The following is a 13,872-nucleotide window of genomic DNA, read 5'->3' as shown; positions in this document are numbered from 1 at the left end:
ACCCCCACCTGTGGTAGGAGTCACCCTATTCAAGCCAGAATTAACAGCGCACAAGCTCACACCATTGAGTTTTTAGAGCGAGTAAATCAACAAAGTTCAACTTCCAGGCCAGGCTCAAAACCTCTGTTCATACTTGGGAGAGGGGAGAAATAGAGGTGGACCTGCTAGATTGTCCACTGCAGTGAGACTCAATGGCCCTGTCCCCTTTGGAGCACTTACTCAGCTTCATACATCTGTGTTCCCCAGAAGCTCTCAGGTTCAGCAGAACCACACAGTTGTAGGTGGTGTGGTTTGAACAGGAGCCAAAAGCATAATTCAGAGCAAATAATGTTTTCATGTGTGTTGCCTCTGTCTGTTCCCAGATTGTCTGTGAGCAGCTTAAGATTTTCTTTAATTATTAATCATATGTATTACCATTGTACAAAGGAGCCCCTGTCATAGACAACGACCAACTGTGCTAGGTGCTGGACAAAGTCTGAACAAATTCATTATTCAAAATGATTCGCCAAGTAATTCCTGCCACTCCAGTGGTTCATGCTCTGCTGATTAGTCACAGGCAGCATATTGCATTCGATGTTCAAAATGCAAACTTTTTTAACTGGACACCCAAATCACCTGGTATATTTCTGTTCCCTGACCGGCTAAGCAGAGCTCTTAGAATCAGGTTTTTGGTCTGAATATTCATAATTACAAATTCAAAATTTGCTTTACATGAATGATATGCTTGAACAGTCCCTTAAAATTCATTGTCTCTGCCAGCAAACTTGTTTGCTGAAATACTGGCGGAAAGTGACCAGAAAAGGGGCATGAACTCAGTCTTTCATTCAGATGAATAGCTACAGACATGTTTCACTTATTAAGCACCCAGATCTGAATTTAAATCTGGTTTGTTTGCTCTAGTGTTGACAGGATTTTTTTTCATTTGTACTTAAATGAAACAGACTCCATCTTCTCCACCACCGCTCAGAAGGATTTTTAACATGGGTGTTGTAACATGGATTGTGACCACGGGGAGTGGAAGGAAACCATGCTGCAACCAGTGGAAACATGACATGGTCTCCTGCTTAGGGCACTAGGGCTCTGCCACTAAACTGCTGTGTGACGTTGGGCAAATCACTTCTTGTTTCCCCTCCCACCTTTTATCTGTCTTGTCTATTAAGACTGCAAGTTTTTTGGGGGCAAGGGCTGTCTCTTACAATGTGCATGTACAGCACCTAGCACAATGCAGTCCTGGTCTCAGCTGGCACCTCTGTAACATAAATAACAATAACAACCACAACATAACAATCGAAATATAAATAACAATAACCATCCTCCTCTAGACCAGGGGTCAAGGCACCATCCCTGCATCCCCTCTCCTTTGCCTGCTGCCTTTGACAGCCAGCATAGGCCAATGACTCTATTCCATTCTGTTCAGATTCTTACACTGCACTTGCCCCTGTGGTATGTGAGCACCTTCCAGCAGTGCTTTAAGCGATGTGACCACACATCAGTTTGTTGTTTGTTTTCTCATCATCTCCCCAAGGGGAGACGCATGTGCAGGGCGTGTTGTGTTGGAGGGTTTTGTTGCTTGTTTTAAATAGAGCAGTTTGTACTCCTGTATTTCAAAATGTAAACTGGTTTGCTTGGTGAGGATTTGCCATGCAGTCTTTGTGCAGGGCTAAGGAGCGGCAAAGATTTACTGATAAGCAAACAATAATCTAAGATGTGTTGACATGAGCAAGTCAGATGAGGTCAGAGTGAAACCTAAATCCTGGAGTCACCTTGTAGAATTGCTATCGGTCTTTACTCTGCGGTTATGAACAGGATCTCCATGCCAGGCGTCATCTAGCTGGACATTGCACAGTCTGCGTATCTGCTTACAGTCAGGCTCCATCTACACACTTTGCTGTCACAGCAGGCCCTTTCGCCTGAATGACTCGTTTGGCTTTCCCCATGCAGGTGCAGAAAAGTCCAATCAAGGAATGATCTATTATTTTGACCTATAGCTCCTTGTCTCAGTTTTCCCTTAACTGTCTGTTTGAAGGGCAGCGTCAGAGATAGAGCGAAGCCTCTCTTTCCAATGTGCAGTGAATCCCTTCTGTGAAAACATGTGTGATTTTTTGAGTTTAGATGTATTGTGGAAAATCCAGCCTGGCTCTTTTCACATGGGATGGTTAGAAAGTCCATTCTTCCAGCAAAGGGAAATCAATGCATGGAACAAATTTCTAGGGCAAGTGAATATAATACGAATATTGAACAAAGAATATAAGAGTGAGAGACATTTGCATATGCTTCAGAAGGATGGGAATGAAGGTGTCTGGAGAAAAACAAGAAGGTGAGATTGAGGCTATGTCTACACTACCAACTAGGGGTGTGATTCTCCTGCACGTGTACACATACTCGCACTAGCTCCCTTCACACTAGTAGTGGCAGTTGAGGCATGGTTGAGCCGTGTCAAGTACAAATCTGCCTGAAACCAGTGGGTATATACTCAGCACAGCCAGAACTCTGGGGTCCTATTCCAGCTCTTCACATGACAATGTGTGACCTTGGGAAGTCACCGCATGTCTCTTTGCCTTAGCTTCTCCATCTGCATAATGGAGAGAACAGCAGCTACCTCACTGTGCTTCTTCTGCTTAGCTCTGATTGTGGTACCTGATCGTTTGTAAAGAACATTTTGCTCCTTGGGTGAAAGGAGCTAAAACGGTATATGCGAGAATTTTTATTTCCCTCTCATCCATGCCCTAGAATAGCAGAGATTTTTCTTCAGTTGGCAGATATATTAACAGAGAGGGTGAGAATTTTCTCTAGGGTTTTTCAGTGTATCCTTTAACCCGGATTAGGGTGTCATCTTCAGCAAAAGTCCCAGCTGGTTAAGTCACTCACTTGGAGAAATGAAGCAGGACTGGTTAGTGCTGAGAAATGCAAATGAAAGGCTGGTTTGGGAGGAACTTGAATGAAATGCAGTAATATTCTCCAGTTGAAAAGAACCTCCTTGACTTCCTGCAAATTATCTGTTTTTTCAATGGAACCCTGCAGGGTTCATGTGCCAGTTTCCGATAGGAAAGTGTGGAATCACCGACTGGTGCCTGGATCAGCCTGACCTTGCATAACTCAGAACTTTATGAACCCATGAAATTAGGGCTGTCCTTAAAAATATAGTATGGGTGGTACCCCATCTTCCTGCTGGGTCACATCCAAGCTATTGACTTAGACTGTCTCCTGTCGAACTAAACAGTCCCCATAAGAGGGCTTCAGTATATTTTAAGGTAAAGGCTTATTTACTTGAACTCAGTGCTTTATATAGAGTACATGACCGAGACAGCACAGAGCTGACCCGGCAGCATTCAGGCAGCGGGGCTGTAGGAAGCACACCCAGAGTGAGTTACCTTACCTCGACCTGAAGTGCTCTGTGTAGCTCGAAAGTTTGTCTCTCTCACCAACAGACATTGGTCCAATAAAAGATATTCCTTCACCCACTTTGTCTCTCTGGTTTACTTTATCCTAGGCTAGGATCTTGACAAAGTGACAACGAAGACGTTGCCGTCTGTGAGCAGGTCCTGCTTTTAACTGGAGGGAGCAATTCTGGCCAATTCAATAGACTACAGGATCTTTCCCATCTATAATGTCTATGATTCTGAAAACACCCTGTTCCTGATTTTCAGATATTTAGTTTTGGAGGTGCAAAATTGGGTCTGTGCAGCATATTTGTGGCTAGAATCTAACTTCCTGTTTGTACCTACAAATCAGGTCACTTGGTGTGTAGTATTTGCACCTGTAGTGAAGTGCAGATCCAAAAATGTAGGTGAAGTTATTTTCAGGCACAAACTTGCTCCCTCAAAAACAGCTGCCAGGTCTTGGGGCATCAGAAAAGTGGGTCCCTTGCGTTCCCACATGATAACCAGTATCTGAAGGGGCCATTGAGCATGTGTTCACTCATGCTCTTTAGCTCATGAGAACCTGGAGGCTGGAAGTAGGTGACCGTCTACTCATAAAGGATGCTGAACATTCCTTCCTTTCTTCTCTCTCAGGCCCTGAGTACCAGAAGAGAAAGCTGCTCCAGGAAATCATTGAGAATGCCGAGAATGCGGGGAACATGGAAGAGGTAGCACCACCCACCAAAGCGCCGCCACCACCAACCCCTCCAGAAAGCCCTCAGCTCCACGAGAAAGACTCTGCCCACCACAAGGAAAGTCCAGCCCAAACACCATCTCCGAGTCCCGTTGGAACGCCACCGGAGGCAAAGCGGGCAAGGCAGAGTTCACAGAAGGATGGCTTCCTGAGCTCTGGCAGTTGGAATGGGGGTCACAGCAGAGACGGGAGCCGCACAGGAAGTAGGCCCAACACGCCATCCAGTGCGCTGTTGGCACACAGGGAAAAGGCAGCAGCCAGTAGCAGACCTGCATCACAGAGCTCCACTCGACTCAGCAATATGAGGAATTCAGCCGACCAGATGGAGATCAAACCCCTTCAGAGGATAGTGCAAGAACCAAACGTCGAATTATACCAAGGCTATCACAGCTACGCAGTGAGGACCTCCCCAGTCACTCCCCCCTTGGACTTTGAGGAAGAACCATTCCCTGTCCCCAAATCACCTACCAAGTCGGTCTCCCCAGATCCGAGAACTGAGGTGAGGGCTATTGAACATGAAGCAGAACCTCAGGGGAGGGGAGGTACACCCGTCACTCAGCAGGAACCAGTACCTGAAGAGAAACCGGTGCCCAAAGCAGAATCTAAACCGGAGCAGCCCAAACCAGAGCCCAATCATAAACAAGAGGTGAAGCAACACCATACAGCCGAGCACAAGGCTGCCATGGAAACGGAAGCTGCGACTGAAGCCAAGCCTGAGCAAAAGACTCAGACCAAGGCTCTGGCTAAACCCATACCTACAGTGGTAGCTCAGAAGGAGCCTTCCCCTGAAGCAGGGGCACAGGAAGAGGATGAATTTGAAGAGGTGATGTTGCACGGTAGCCTTATGTAGAATGGGAATTTCATGCACGTGGGGCCAGGTTTTCAAAGCAGCTTCTGAAATTGTGCATTCACCGTGAGTGGCTGCACATCTCTCACCGGTCTGCATGTGCAAGGGCGTGGGTACAAAATCTGCACATGCACTTTGGAAGGCTGGTTTGAGAGTTCAGCTTCTAGTGAAACATCTTTCCAGTGTCTTGGTTAGTTTTTAACTTTTAGAAGGTAATTTAAATTTAATACAACTTTAGGTCAGACTAGATGCTCCAAGGTTTCTTCTGGCTTTAATATCTATGAAACTATGAAAGGTCTCTGGTGTAGTTATATCCAGGCCTAATGCAGGGTTTCCTGCTAGCAACAGGATGGTTCAGGAGACTGGGAATTGGCTTTTCACCTCCAGCTCACTGGTTTGTATCTGGACAACTAGACAGTGACTTTTAATAGGTGAACCTCAAAAGAGTCCAAAGATTTAGATACTTAGAGTTTCAGAGACTTCTTCAAACCTTTATGGCTTAGAAATTAGGCTGGAACCCTCATAAAACTTGGCTTTCCCAGTGTCTGCTGGGTTTAACTGGACCTGTAATACCACGAGGGTAGTGTTTCTCTTCTTATTTCGATAGTCTCCAGCCTTCCAGTCTCAGGTGAAATAGATGCTTGGAATCTTTTGTTACCAATATTAATTGTTTTGACTGTCAGATGAGGTTTGGGTATGACTTTCTGCTTCGAGGTTTGGGTGAATGTTAGAGTGGGGTCCTTATTTTACCTTCAGTGGCTTACCTCTTCCTAGCAGTAACCAAAAACCCTTGTTACTACCAGAGGGATAGGTGGCCTCTATCAAGTGAACCAGTGGTCTAAAGCCAACATAGTGGCCTAGTGGTCAGATGCCCATGTCAAAAACCCCTATCCATATAATCTATCAAAGGAACTTTTATGGCCCTCGTTACCATAGTACCTGAGCGCCTCACAATCTTTTACTGTATTTTATCCCACAACAGCTCTGCGTTAGTACAGATGGGGAAGTGAGGCACAGGGAGACCAAGTGTGATTTTTAAAAGTAACTGGTGATTTTACGTGCTTCCGTTTGGGGGGCCCAACTTGAGGCCATTTAAAGGGCCCTCATTTTCAGAAAGTGCTGAGCACCCATCCTCTGAAAATCAGGTCCCTTTCCAATATCTCAAGCTAGGCTCCCCAAATTTAAGACACTCAGAATCATTAGTTGCTTTTGAATATCTCAGCCTGAGTGATTTGCCCAAGGTCACACAGGAATTCTGTGGCAGAGTGGGGAATTGAAAGCAGGTTTTCTGTGCCCCAGGCTACTTCCCTAACTACTGGATTATTCTTCCTCTCTGATATTGGGACAGGCCCCTGCCCTGAAATTGGGATCTGAATTTTCCCTGAAGCTCATGTTTGTGTTCTGATGCCAGGTTTGAGTTTGCTACTAGAGAGGAAGGGGCTGGCCAACAGATCAGGATCTCAAGTCCTGGGGGCAGTTAAATCTGAGGTTTTGGTTTGGACCCATGGCTCAATAAAGGCTTCATTGCTTGAAGGCAGAATTCTGTTAAAATGTTATTCTGAACCAGTCTGAGGCAGCCCCGGTGACAAGTGTGTGAGAGTGACTGATTATTACACTCAGGTTACTGTATAAAACTGTCCCCCTGAGAAGGAATCCAGTTACCAGTCAGCCTGAAAGTAATATGCATTCAGTTTGCTGACTTTTGTTAGCAGCTCATTTCTCCTGCCACAGTTACAGGCAATGGTCTTCCCTTCCCTGGTCATTGTGACACCAGATGCTGCTGCAGTCTGGCTGGGCAATTCACATGCATGACACAAAAGGGACCAAAAGTGATCGACAGTCTCTAGCCTCAGTGATGCAATGTAATCATTTACAGGCGTCTAGTTCCCTTTTGGACCCCACAGCCATTTGGGAAAGATTTTTTTTTTCTCCCAAAGTAACTTTCACAGCTAGTCCCGTGAAAAACAAATTGTCAGACAGAAAATTATTCTCCAGCATTGTATTAAAAATGTTCCTTTGTCTGTCCCTATTCCTGGAGCAGTTTTCACGCATTAGATGTAGGTGTATAATATAGGCCTATGCTTCATCCATCTCTCCACCTACGAGGAAATTAAAATTGCTTTTCTCTCAGCCCCATGGCAGTGTTAGAACGTCCAATACTACAACAAAACAACAGCGACAGAAGATCAATATCACAAGAAAATGGCTTTTTTCTTCACATGCTATTTTATCTTTTTGTCCCCCAAATTAGGACAATTTAACAAAAATAAAGACAGTAGCATTACAAACAGGGACACTCTGTGGCAGAGGCGGTGGAATTTTTAAAAGCAACTTGAAATGAGTTGTACAAATTGTTTGCCCAAGACCAGGGAGTCTGGCTTGGTCTGATCTATTTTCAGCCTGGTCAGATAGAAAAGATTTAATCAAAGGACCAAGAGTGGGAACTGCTGGATACTCGGTACTTGTGAAAATCAGTCCAGTTATTTAGACGCCTACACGTAGGCACCCATTTTTTAAAGAAATTGGTTAAAAATGTCTTTTGAATTGGGTGGTAGCTCAGGGAACTGTATCTGTTTCCTCATTTGAATCATGGTGGATAATACTCTGCTTTTTTTTTTTTCCCTTAGGAACCTAATACAATCATGATCTGCATGGTCATCTTATTGAATATTGGTCTGGCCATCTTATTTGTACATTTTCTGACATGATGTGCCCCTCAGACAAGGTAAGATCTACAAATACACGGAAATGAAATGGTGAAATGAGTTCAGTGGGAGAAAATTCCCTACTGCTTTTTCAAATATTTCCTTAAAGGGTGACTCCAATTTTTGACTCTTTTATATGACCAACTTGCAAACAATTGATAGTAAATAATTTATTCAATAAGTGTCACTTCTTTTTGTGTTTGTAATTAGTTTGCAAACAAATAAAGATTCTTAAATGTATTCATTATCAAAATTATTTGTGGAATAACTTTAATGAAGAATTCTTGGTCAGTTGTTTTTTCATGGGGGGAATTAGTTTTTCAGCATTCAAATCTGAACTGCTTTAAGTGGATGTAAGTCACATGATATACTTTTGCCCCTCCTCTCCCTCGCTCCAGTTAGCTGACCATGACTCCTAGAGTAAGATTTCCAGTGCAAGAACTTTTGATGCTGAATTTGACATTTGTTTTCCATGAATGTTCTCCAAAAGTCACTTCAAATTTTCTGTTCCCCTGAACATTGCTGCCAGGTTTTTAATGTGCTAGAATATTTATTGGAACTCACAAAAACAAGAGGGTTTTCTTAGGCTTGGTGGTGCTAAAATCTTGCATGCGATCCCTGTGAGACTACAGGCCCAAAGAGTAAATCTCTCATAAATACACACCAGCTTTCCACCATCTTGCGCTGAAAACTTGCAAGAAAACTATTGACTCTTCATCCTAACCTTAGTCCTGACTTGGCCTCAAACCCAAACTTAATGCTCACGGGCCCTTCTTCAGCCCATATCCATTCAAAGCTTGAATCAAACTCCTTTTCTGTTGGGGCGACTGGTAGATAAAACTGCTCAACGAAGCACTGCTTTATTTAGCTTAATTTATTAATCATTATTCCAATTCTGTGAATGAAACCTGTGAGGGAAATACATTCATATTCTTTATGGCCTTTTGCAGCAGAATAAACAGCAGCTCTGAGCAGCCAGGCTTGGTAAACTTTTGTTGACTTAAATTTAAAAAGATTTTTTTGAAAGTGGCCAGGTCAAGTTCATTCCAAATCTGCACCCTGACATCATGAAGAATGTGAAGCAGGTGTTTCAGCCTCAAGGACCACCAGCTTCCTCCCTTATAAAGGGAAGGAGAGACCCTCTTATCCAAGCAGAAAGGGAGATGCCATCCTAGCACATTCACTCTGAGCACAAGCTCCTCATGCTCTCATACAACATAAATATGAATGGTTGTACATATTGCTCCTCACTGATTCTTCCACTGATCTTTGTCCAGAACAGGTGTTGCCACTGATGTAGACCATGGACCTTGGCAGTGATTAAGCTCTCAGACCTATGGAACCATCAAAGAGGACTTTAGAACCCAACGTTGCACAACAAACATGACCTTTAAAAGAAAGCTTTCTGATTATCTGCTTAGCCTCACTGCTTCCAGTCGATGGATGACTCTTCAGTCCAAGAAGAAGCCTGGATTTCTGCAGTCCTTCCTCGTTCTTGCCTTTCTTGGAACTAGCCATTGCCTTAAAGTGTTCTCACCAAAGTCACTGATCATGCCAAGGAAGAGGGATTTTTATCTGTAGTTGTACAAACATGCACTCTTAAATGCCTTGTGTTCTTTGACTCCCTTGACTGACTCAGTGTCAGGGATTTTTCCAGAGAATACCAGTAAACACAAATAGATAATGCAATGCACATGATAGCCAGGGACACTCTTAATAGCCATGCTACAGCTGGGGATGTTCAACCATTCCTCTAAACCCAAGTGTATTATCAGTCCTCTGTCAGCAAAAGCCTTAGGCTTCTTCCCCTGCTGCTACAGAAATGGGGTTAAATGGTTTACTCACAAGGCATAGCCTTAAGGGAACCCATACTTGGAAATCATTGAATCTACTATCATCCACGGTGAAGAAACCAAAAGCATTTCATTTCCTGTCTTCTGTAATAGTTTCCTGCTGAGGGGCAACTAAAATTGGGCTGAGTGTAAAACAAGGAAACAGCCCATGACCACAGAGCTGGATCACATGATGCTGCTGCTGAAGAACCAGTGGGCAGGTTGCATGGTGTTATACAAGCTTGACAGATTGGCTAATCACAGGCTGTTCATTCATGTCCACTTACGGACTATGCAGCACACAGGCATTGGGTCTTGTTGCTGAGAGTTGTCCACATCACCGGCCGTTAGATAGGATCGTTTTGCAGAAAATTAGTCCACAGTTGTAATCTGAGAAGAAATGTTTGGCCTGAATTCCTTTAAAAAAAAAAAAAAACTCAATTAAAATGTTGTATTCAGAATCTGCTGTAAGTTGCTATTAAACAAGGCAACTTGCTTCAAAATACAGAGGTGCCATCATTGCACATCTCCAGTTTCTTCTCTCTTTCATGCTTGGGCTGCAGACATGGCCTTCCGACCTTGTTGTTCCAACAAAACGGAATGGATTTTTCAAACAAATGTATGTGGCACAATTAAAATGAAAGAGGTCAGATTTTTTTGTGAAAAGAACAAAACAAGTGGTCCAGATAGACTCTGATGTAAAATACACAGCATATAGGCTTTAACCAGCAATAAAATAAAGAGGGGATAATTCTAGGCATTGTTCTGCTGTTCTGGACTTAAAGGCCTTAGTGAGATGCAATAATACTTACAAAGAAATACAAACTGATAGCCCTACTGCACTTTTGTAGTGAGATGCTTCCTCCATGATATGTTCTGACACTTAGCAATATAAGTATATAAAGATGGCACAGATGAAGTTACAGTTTAGTGTGAGACTGAGTGCTTGGACAGTTCTTCCTTTTTAAAATCAATTTGTATTTTGTATCAATTTCTAAGGTAATTGAAAAATATATCTACAATTAATCATGCATGTCATGTACTCTGAAGGCCCACAACACAGTATTAGCAGGGAGAAAATGAGAGAGAGAAAAGAATGGCAGAAAAATGATGGTTAAAGGAAAAAAACCAGACAGTTCCAAATGCCAATCTGTAAAGATTTCAGATACAATGTGGCAAATGTGCAGGGGTTAATACAGACTGGAGACACAGGTGTAAAATCCTCTGTGCAGTTTAGGTATAATTTATCCATTGTTAAAGATAAAATTAAGATATACAGGAGTGACGATAATTCTTTTCTTTTTTTTGCCCCAAACCACGTTTATTTTGTGACTTTATTTAGCTCAGGAATGTTGCAACAGTAGCAATTACATGATATTAATTGTGGGAGGAGAAATTAATTTGATCCCTGTCTGGAAACCATGTGGCTGTTCCAGCCTTGAAAAAACAGGGAAGTATCTCTTAGGAACTTTCACAGCACAGGGTGCGAGCAATTCATCTTTTTTCCCCCTTTCTTTTTCTAAATATAAATATATTGTAAACACCAGGCTCAGTTGCTTTGAAATTTTATAACCCATTTGCTGGCACTTAGATGCCAGCTGTACAGTTTCAATATGCCTGTTGCTTTATTTAACCATGTATATGATTGAGAAATCTAAGAGATCTTTATTTATCTCTAAGCACAAAACCAGATTTTTTTCAAAAATGCGGAGGTGATTTCGCTCCCAGTTTTGTATGCATGTGATGTACACTTAGTAATATGCTTAGTTCCCAGCAATGTTCTGAAAAAAGTAGGTAGATTTGCTTTTATGTGACATAAGCCCTTAGGGCTTTTGTTTCTCTAGATGCAGAGTAACAGATTTACCTCAAACTGCATGCCTTCAAAAATGACTAGGATATTTTGATAAACTTTTCAGGTCTTACAAAGATTTTATTCTTCACAAGGAACGCCTTCTCCACAGGTTTTGCAAGATGTGTACTATGATTGGTGTAATACCAGCCAGAATTTTAAATCAGTTCTGCTGGATTACGTGCAATAATAAACAATTATCTGCTCACTTTATTTATTGTGTATTTTTAGAGTCAAAGGCCAGGGGAGGGTCTGTTTAGGACATGGCAGCCTTACTTCATTTTTTAAAGGAATGCTTAGGATTGTGTGGCTGAGAATCTCTGCAAATTTCAGGGCTTTTTTAAGGAATGCTTTTTCAAAACAGATGTGTCAGTTCTGGCTTTTTAAAACTTTGCTGTGAACAGCACACAATTCAGCATTATGGGGGAGACCCTACAATAACAGAGCAGGATGTGCTGCCCATCGCTCACGAGTGACCGTACAGTACTGTAACAAATCAGAGTACAACGTTTCAGCACTCAGGGAGGAGACCCTTCAATAAATAACGAGCTAGTATGCAGATCTGTGCTCATAAGCAATCCTACAATAACAAATTTATGAACGCCTACATGCACAGCAGAGGGGAAGTCATTCTAATTATGGGACAGATTTTAATTTCAAGGAAGAACTTTTCAAAAAGTGGGCAAAGCAGCCCCAAATGGCAATGTCACTCGAGGGGTTGGGGTGGATGGTGTGGGAGCACTACAGAGGTAGCCTACTCTGCTCATTGGCCAGCACATGCTACTCAGATACCCCTGCCATATTATTCACAGGTTCCAGAATACTTGCTGCCTTCCTCAGCTGGAAGGGTGGTTTCAGCCTAATGCAGGGTATTGGTTTTGGGCGTGTTTGGTTTTTGGGAGAAATAAAAGAGACTCTCGCCCCCGTCAAGACGTAACTGAAAGCTGTGAGATGATATGCATGTTATTGCAAAGAAATATTCCAAACCTAATACCCCACAGAGATTCCAGCCCAGAAATACCAGCTGCCGTCTAGAATGGAAAGGCTGTAAAATAACTCCCTGGCAGAAAGCAATCAGGCCAACTAAAAGCAGCAGTTGTCTTTCTATTCCCTTATGTTAGGGGCTCTAGAACCCTCTGCTGGAAAAGTGACACCGTTACAGACTGAAGTGTGAAACACACACAGTCATCACTGCTACGCTGAGATGAGAACAGGGTGTGAATATGGTTTTGGGGCATGGTTTTGCTATATGTAATTCTAATGGAAAAGGTGAAGTCATAGGTAATGGGAACTGATCCTGATAAGAGTGGGTGAGTGGGATTAAAACCCTAAAGCCAGATTTTGAACAGTGCTCAGCACCCAGCAGCTAATTATTCTGAGATGGGGGTTGGGGACCTGAGCACTTTTGGAAATCTGGCCATCTGCTTCTATGCCTAGTCAAGGTGACAGATGGTAATGCAGCCTTTCCACAATCAGCAGCCTGGGAGTGGGCTGTTAGCTTTGGAGAATCCATACCGGGGCTCTAGTGTCTCGCCTCTCTTGGATGATTTCACTAGCTCCTCCTGCTGCCTTTCCTGGGTTCCTTAGAATCTATGGCTATACATGTAATGTGCACGATGGGAGAACAAGTCATCTGCTCTCTGAATCCTGACTTGCTACTAGTCTTATGCATCCATGCACAGAGACACACCCATGTGCACACGCATATGTTTCGGCGTCCAGGACACATGAAGTGGTCACCAGTGAAAAGTCAGCCTTTACCAACAGCTGCCCCACAGTTAGCTCAATGTTCTCCTACATGTAGAATGAGATATAGTGACTAGAATAAGAATAGATACACTCCTATACTGTGGTGTGGAAATGCAATAAAGGTCAACTTTGAAATGGTGAGCACAGAACATTCACCTGTATATGCAAACATGTCCTGTATATTTAGACACATAGACAATGGATGTAGAGACACACAATTGTTCAAATACATCCTGCACACCCACACGCACTATGCATAGAGTCATAGATAGGTAGGGCTGGAAGGGCTCTCAAGAGGTCATCTAGTCCTGCCCCCCCAATACTGAGGCAGAATAAAGTAAACCTAGATCATCCCTGACAGGTATTTGTCTGACCTATTAAAACCTCCAGTGACTGGGATTCCACCACTTCCTGAAGTAACCTATTCCAGTATGGAACTGTCCTTGGAGTTTTTCCTAACATCCAACACACACAAACACACACAGAGGCTTCTCTTATGCTGACTTATAGATCCAAAGTTTCAAAAGAGCTGAGCCTCACCTCCCTTCTTGTGGGAGCAATTAGGGCCCACATTTTTGTACCTGCAACAGACCTGAAGGAACAAATCTGGACACTGGCTCCTTTCACTACATATTTCCAGTCAGATTAATTGCTTTATTAGATGGGAAGGCTGTTATGTTGCTGGGTGGTTATTCCAACCGGTCTGTGAATTTAGCACATTGTCCTGCCAATAGGCTTTTCAATTAAATCTGAAGATGAGATTAATGCTGTAAGGTG

The 13,872-nt window shown here is 43.0% G+C and overlaps 1 protein-coding gene across 3 annotated transcripts in view; it reads left to right on the top strand.

Moving 5' to 3' along the window:
* JPH2 (junctophilin 2) overlaps positions 1-11,559 on the top strand; it is a 55,176-nt gene extending 43,617 nt beyond the window's left edge. The window contains exons 4-6 of one of the 3 annotated variants that reach the window (XM_067554334.1): positions 4,014-4,936; positions 7,588-7,685; positions 8,948-11,559. In XM_067554334.1, the coding sequence (XP_067410435.1) occupies positions 4,014-4,936; positions 7,588-7,668 (1,004 nt within the window). In that variant the 3' untranslated portion in view covers positions 7,669-7,685; positions 8,948-11,559. Of the gene's footprint in view, positions 1-4,013; positions 4,937-7,587; positions 7,686-8,942 lie in introns of those variants that run through there. The other 2 variants (XM_067554335.1, XM_067554339.1) reach the window with 2 other exon arrangements.
* The last annotated feature ends 2,313 nt before the right edge of the window (positions 11,560-13,872 follow it).

This window comes from Emydura macquarii, unplaced genomic scaffold, assembly GCF_026122565.2.
Source record: "Emydura macquarii macquarii isolate MOO-44397 ecotype Brisbane River unplaced genomic scaffold, CSIRO-AGI_Emac_v2 contig_1483, whole genome shotgun sequence".
NCBI lineage: Eukaryota > Metazoa > Chordata > Testudines > Chelidae > Emydura > Emydura macquarii.
Note: the sequence above shows the minus strand (reverse complement) of the source record. Positions and strands in the feature narration are given on the sequence as shown.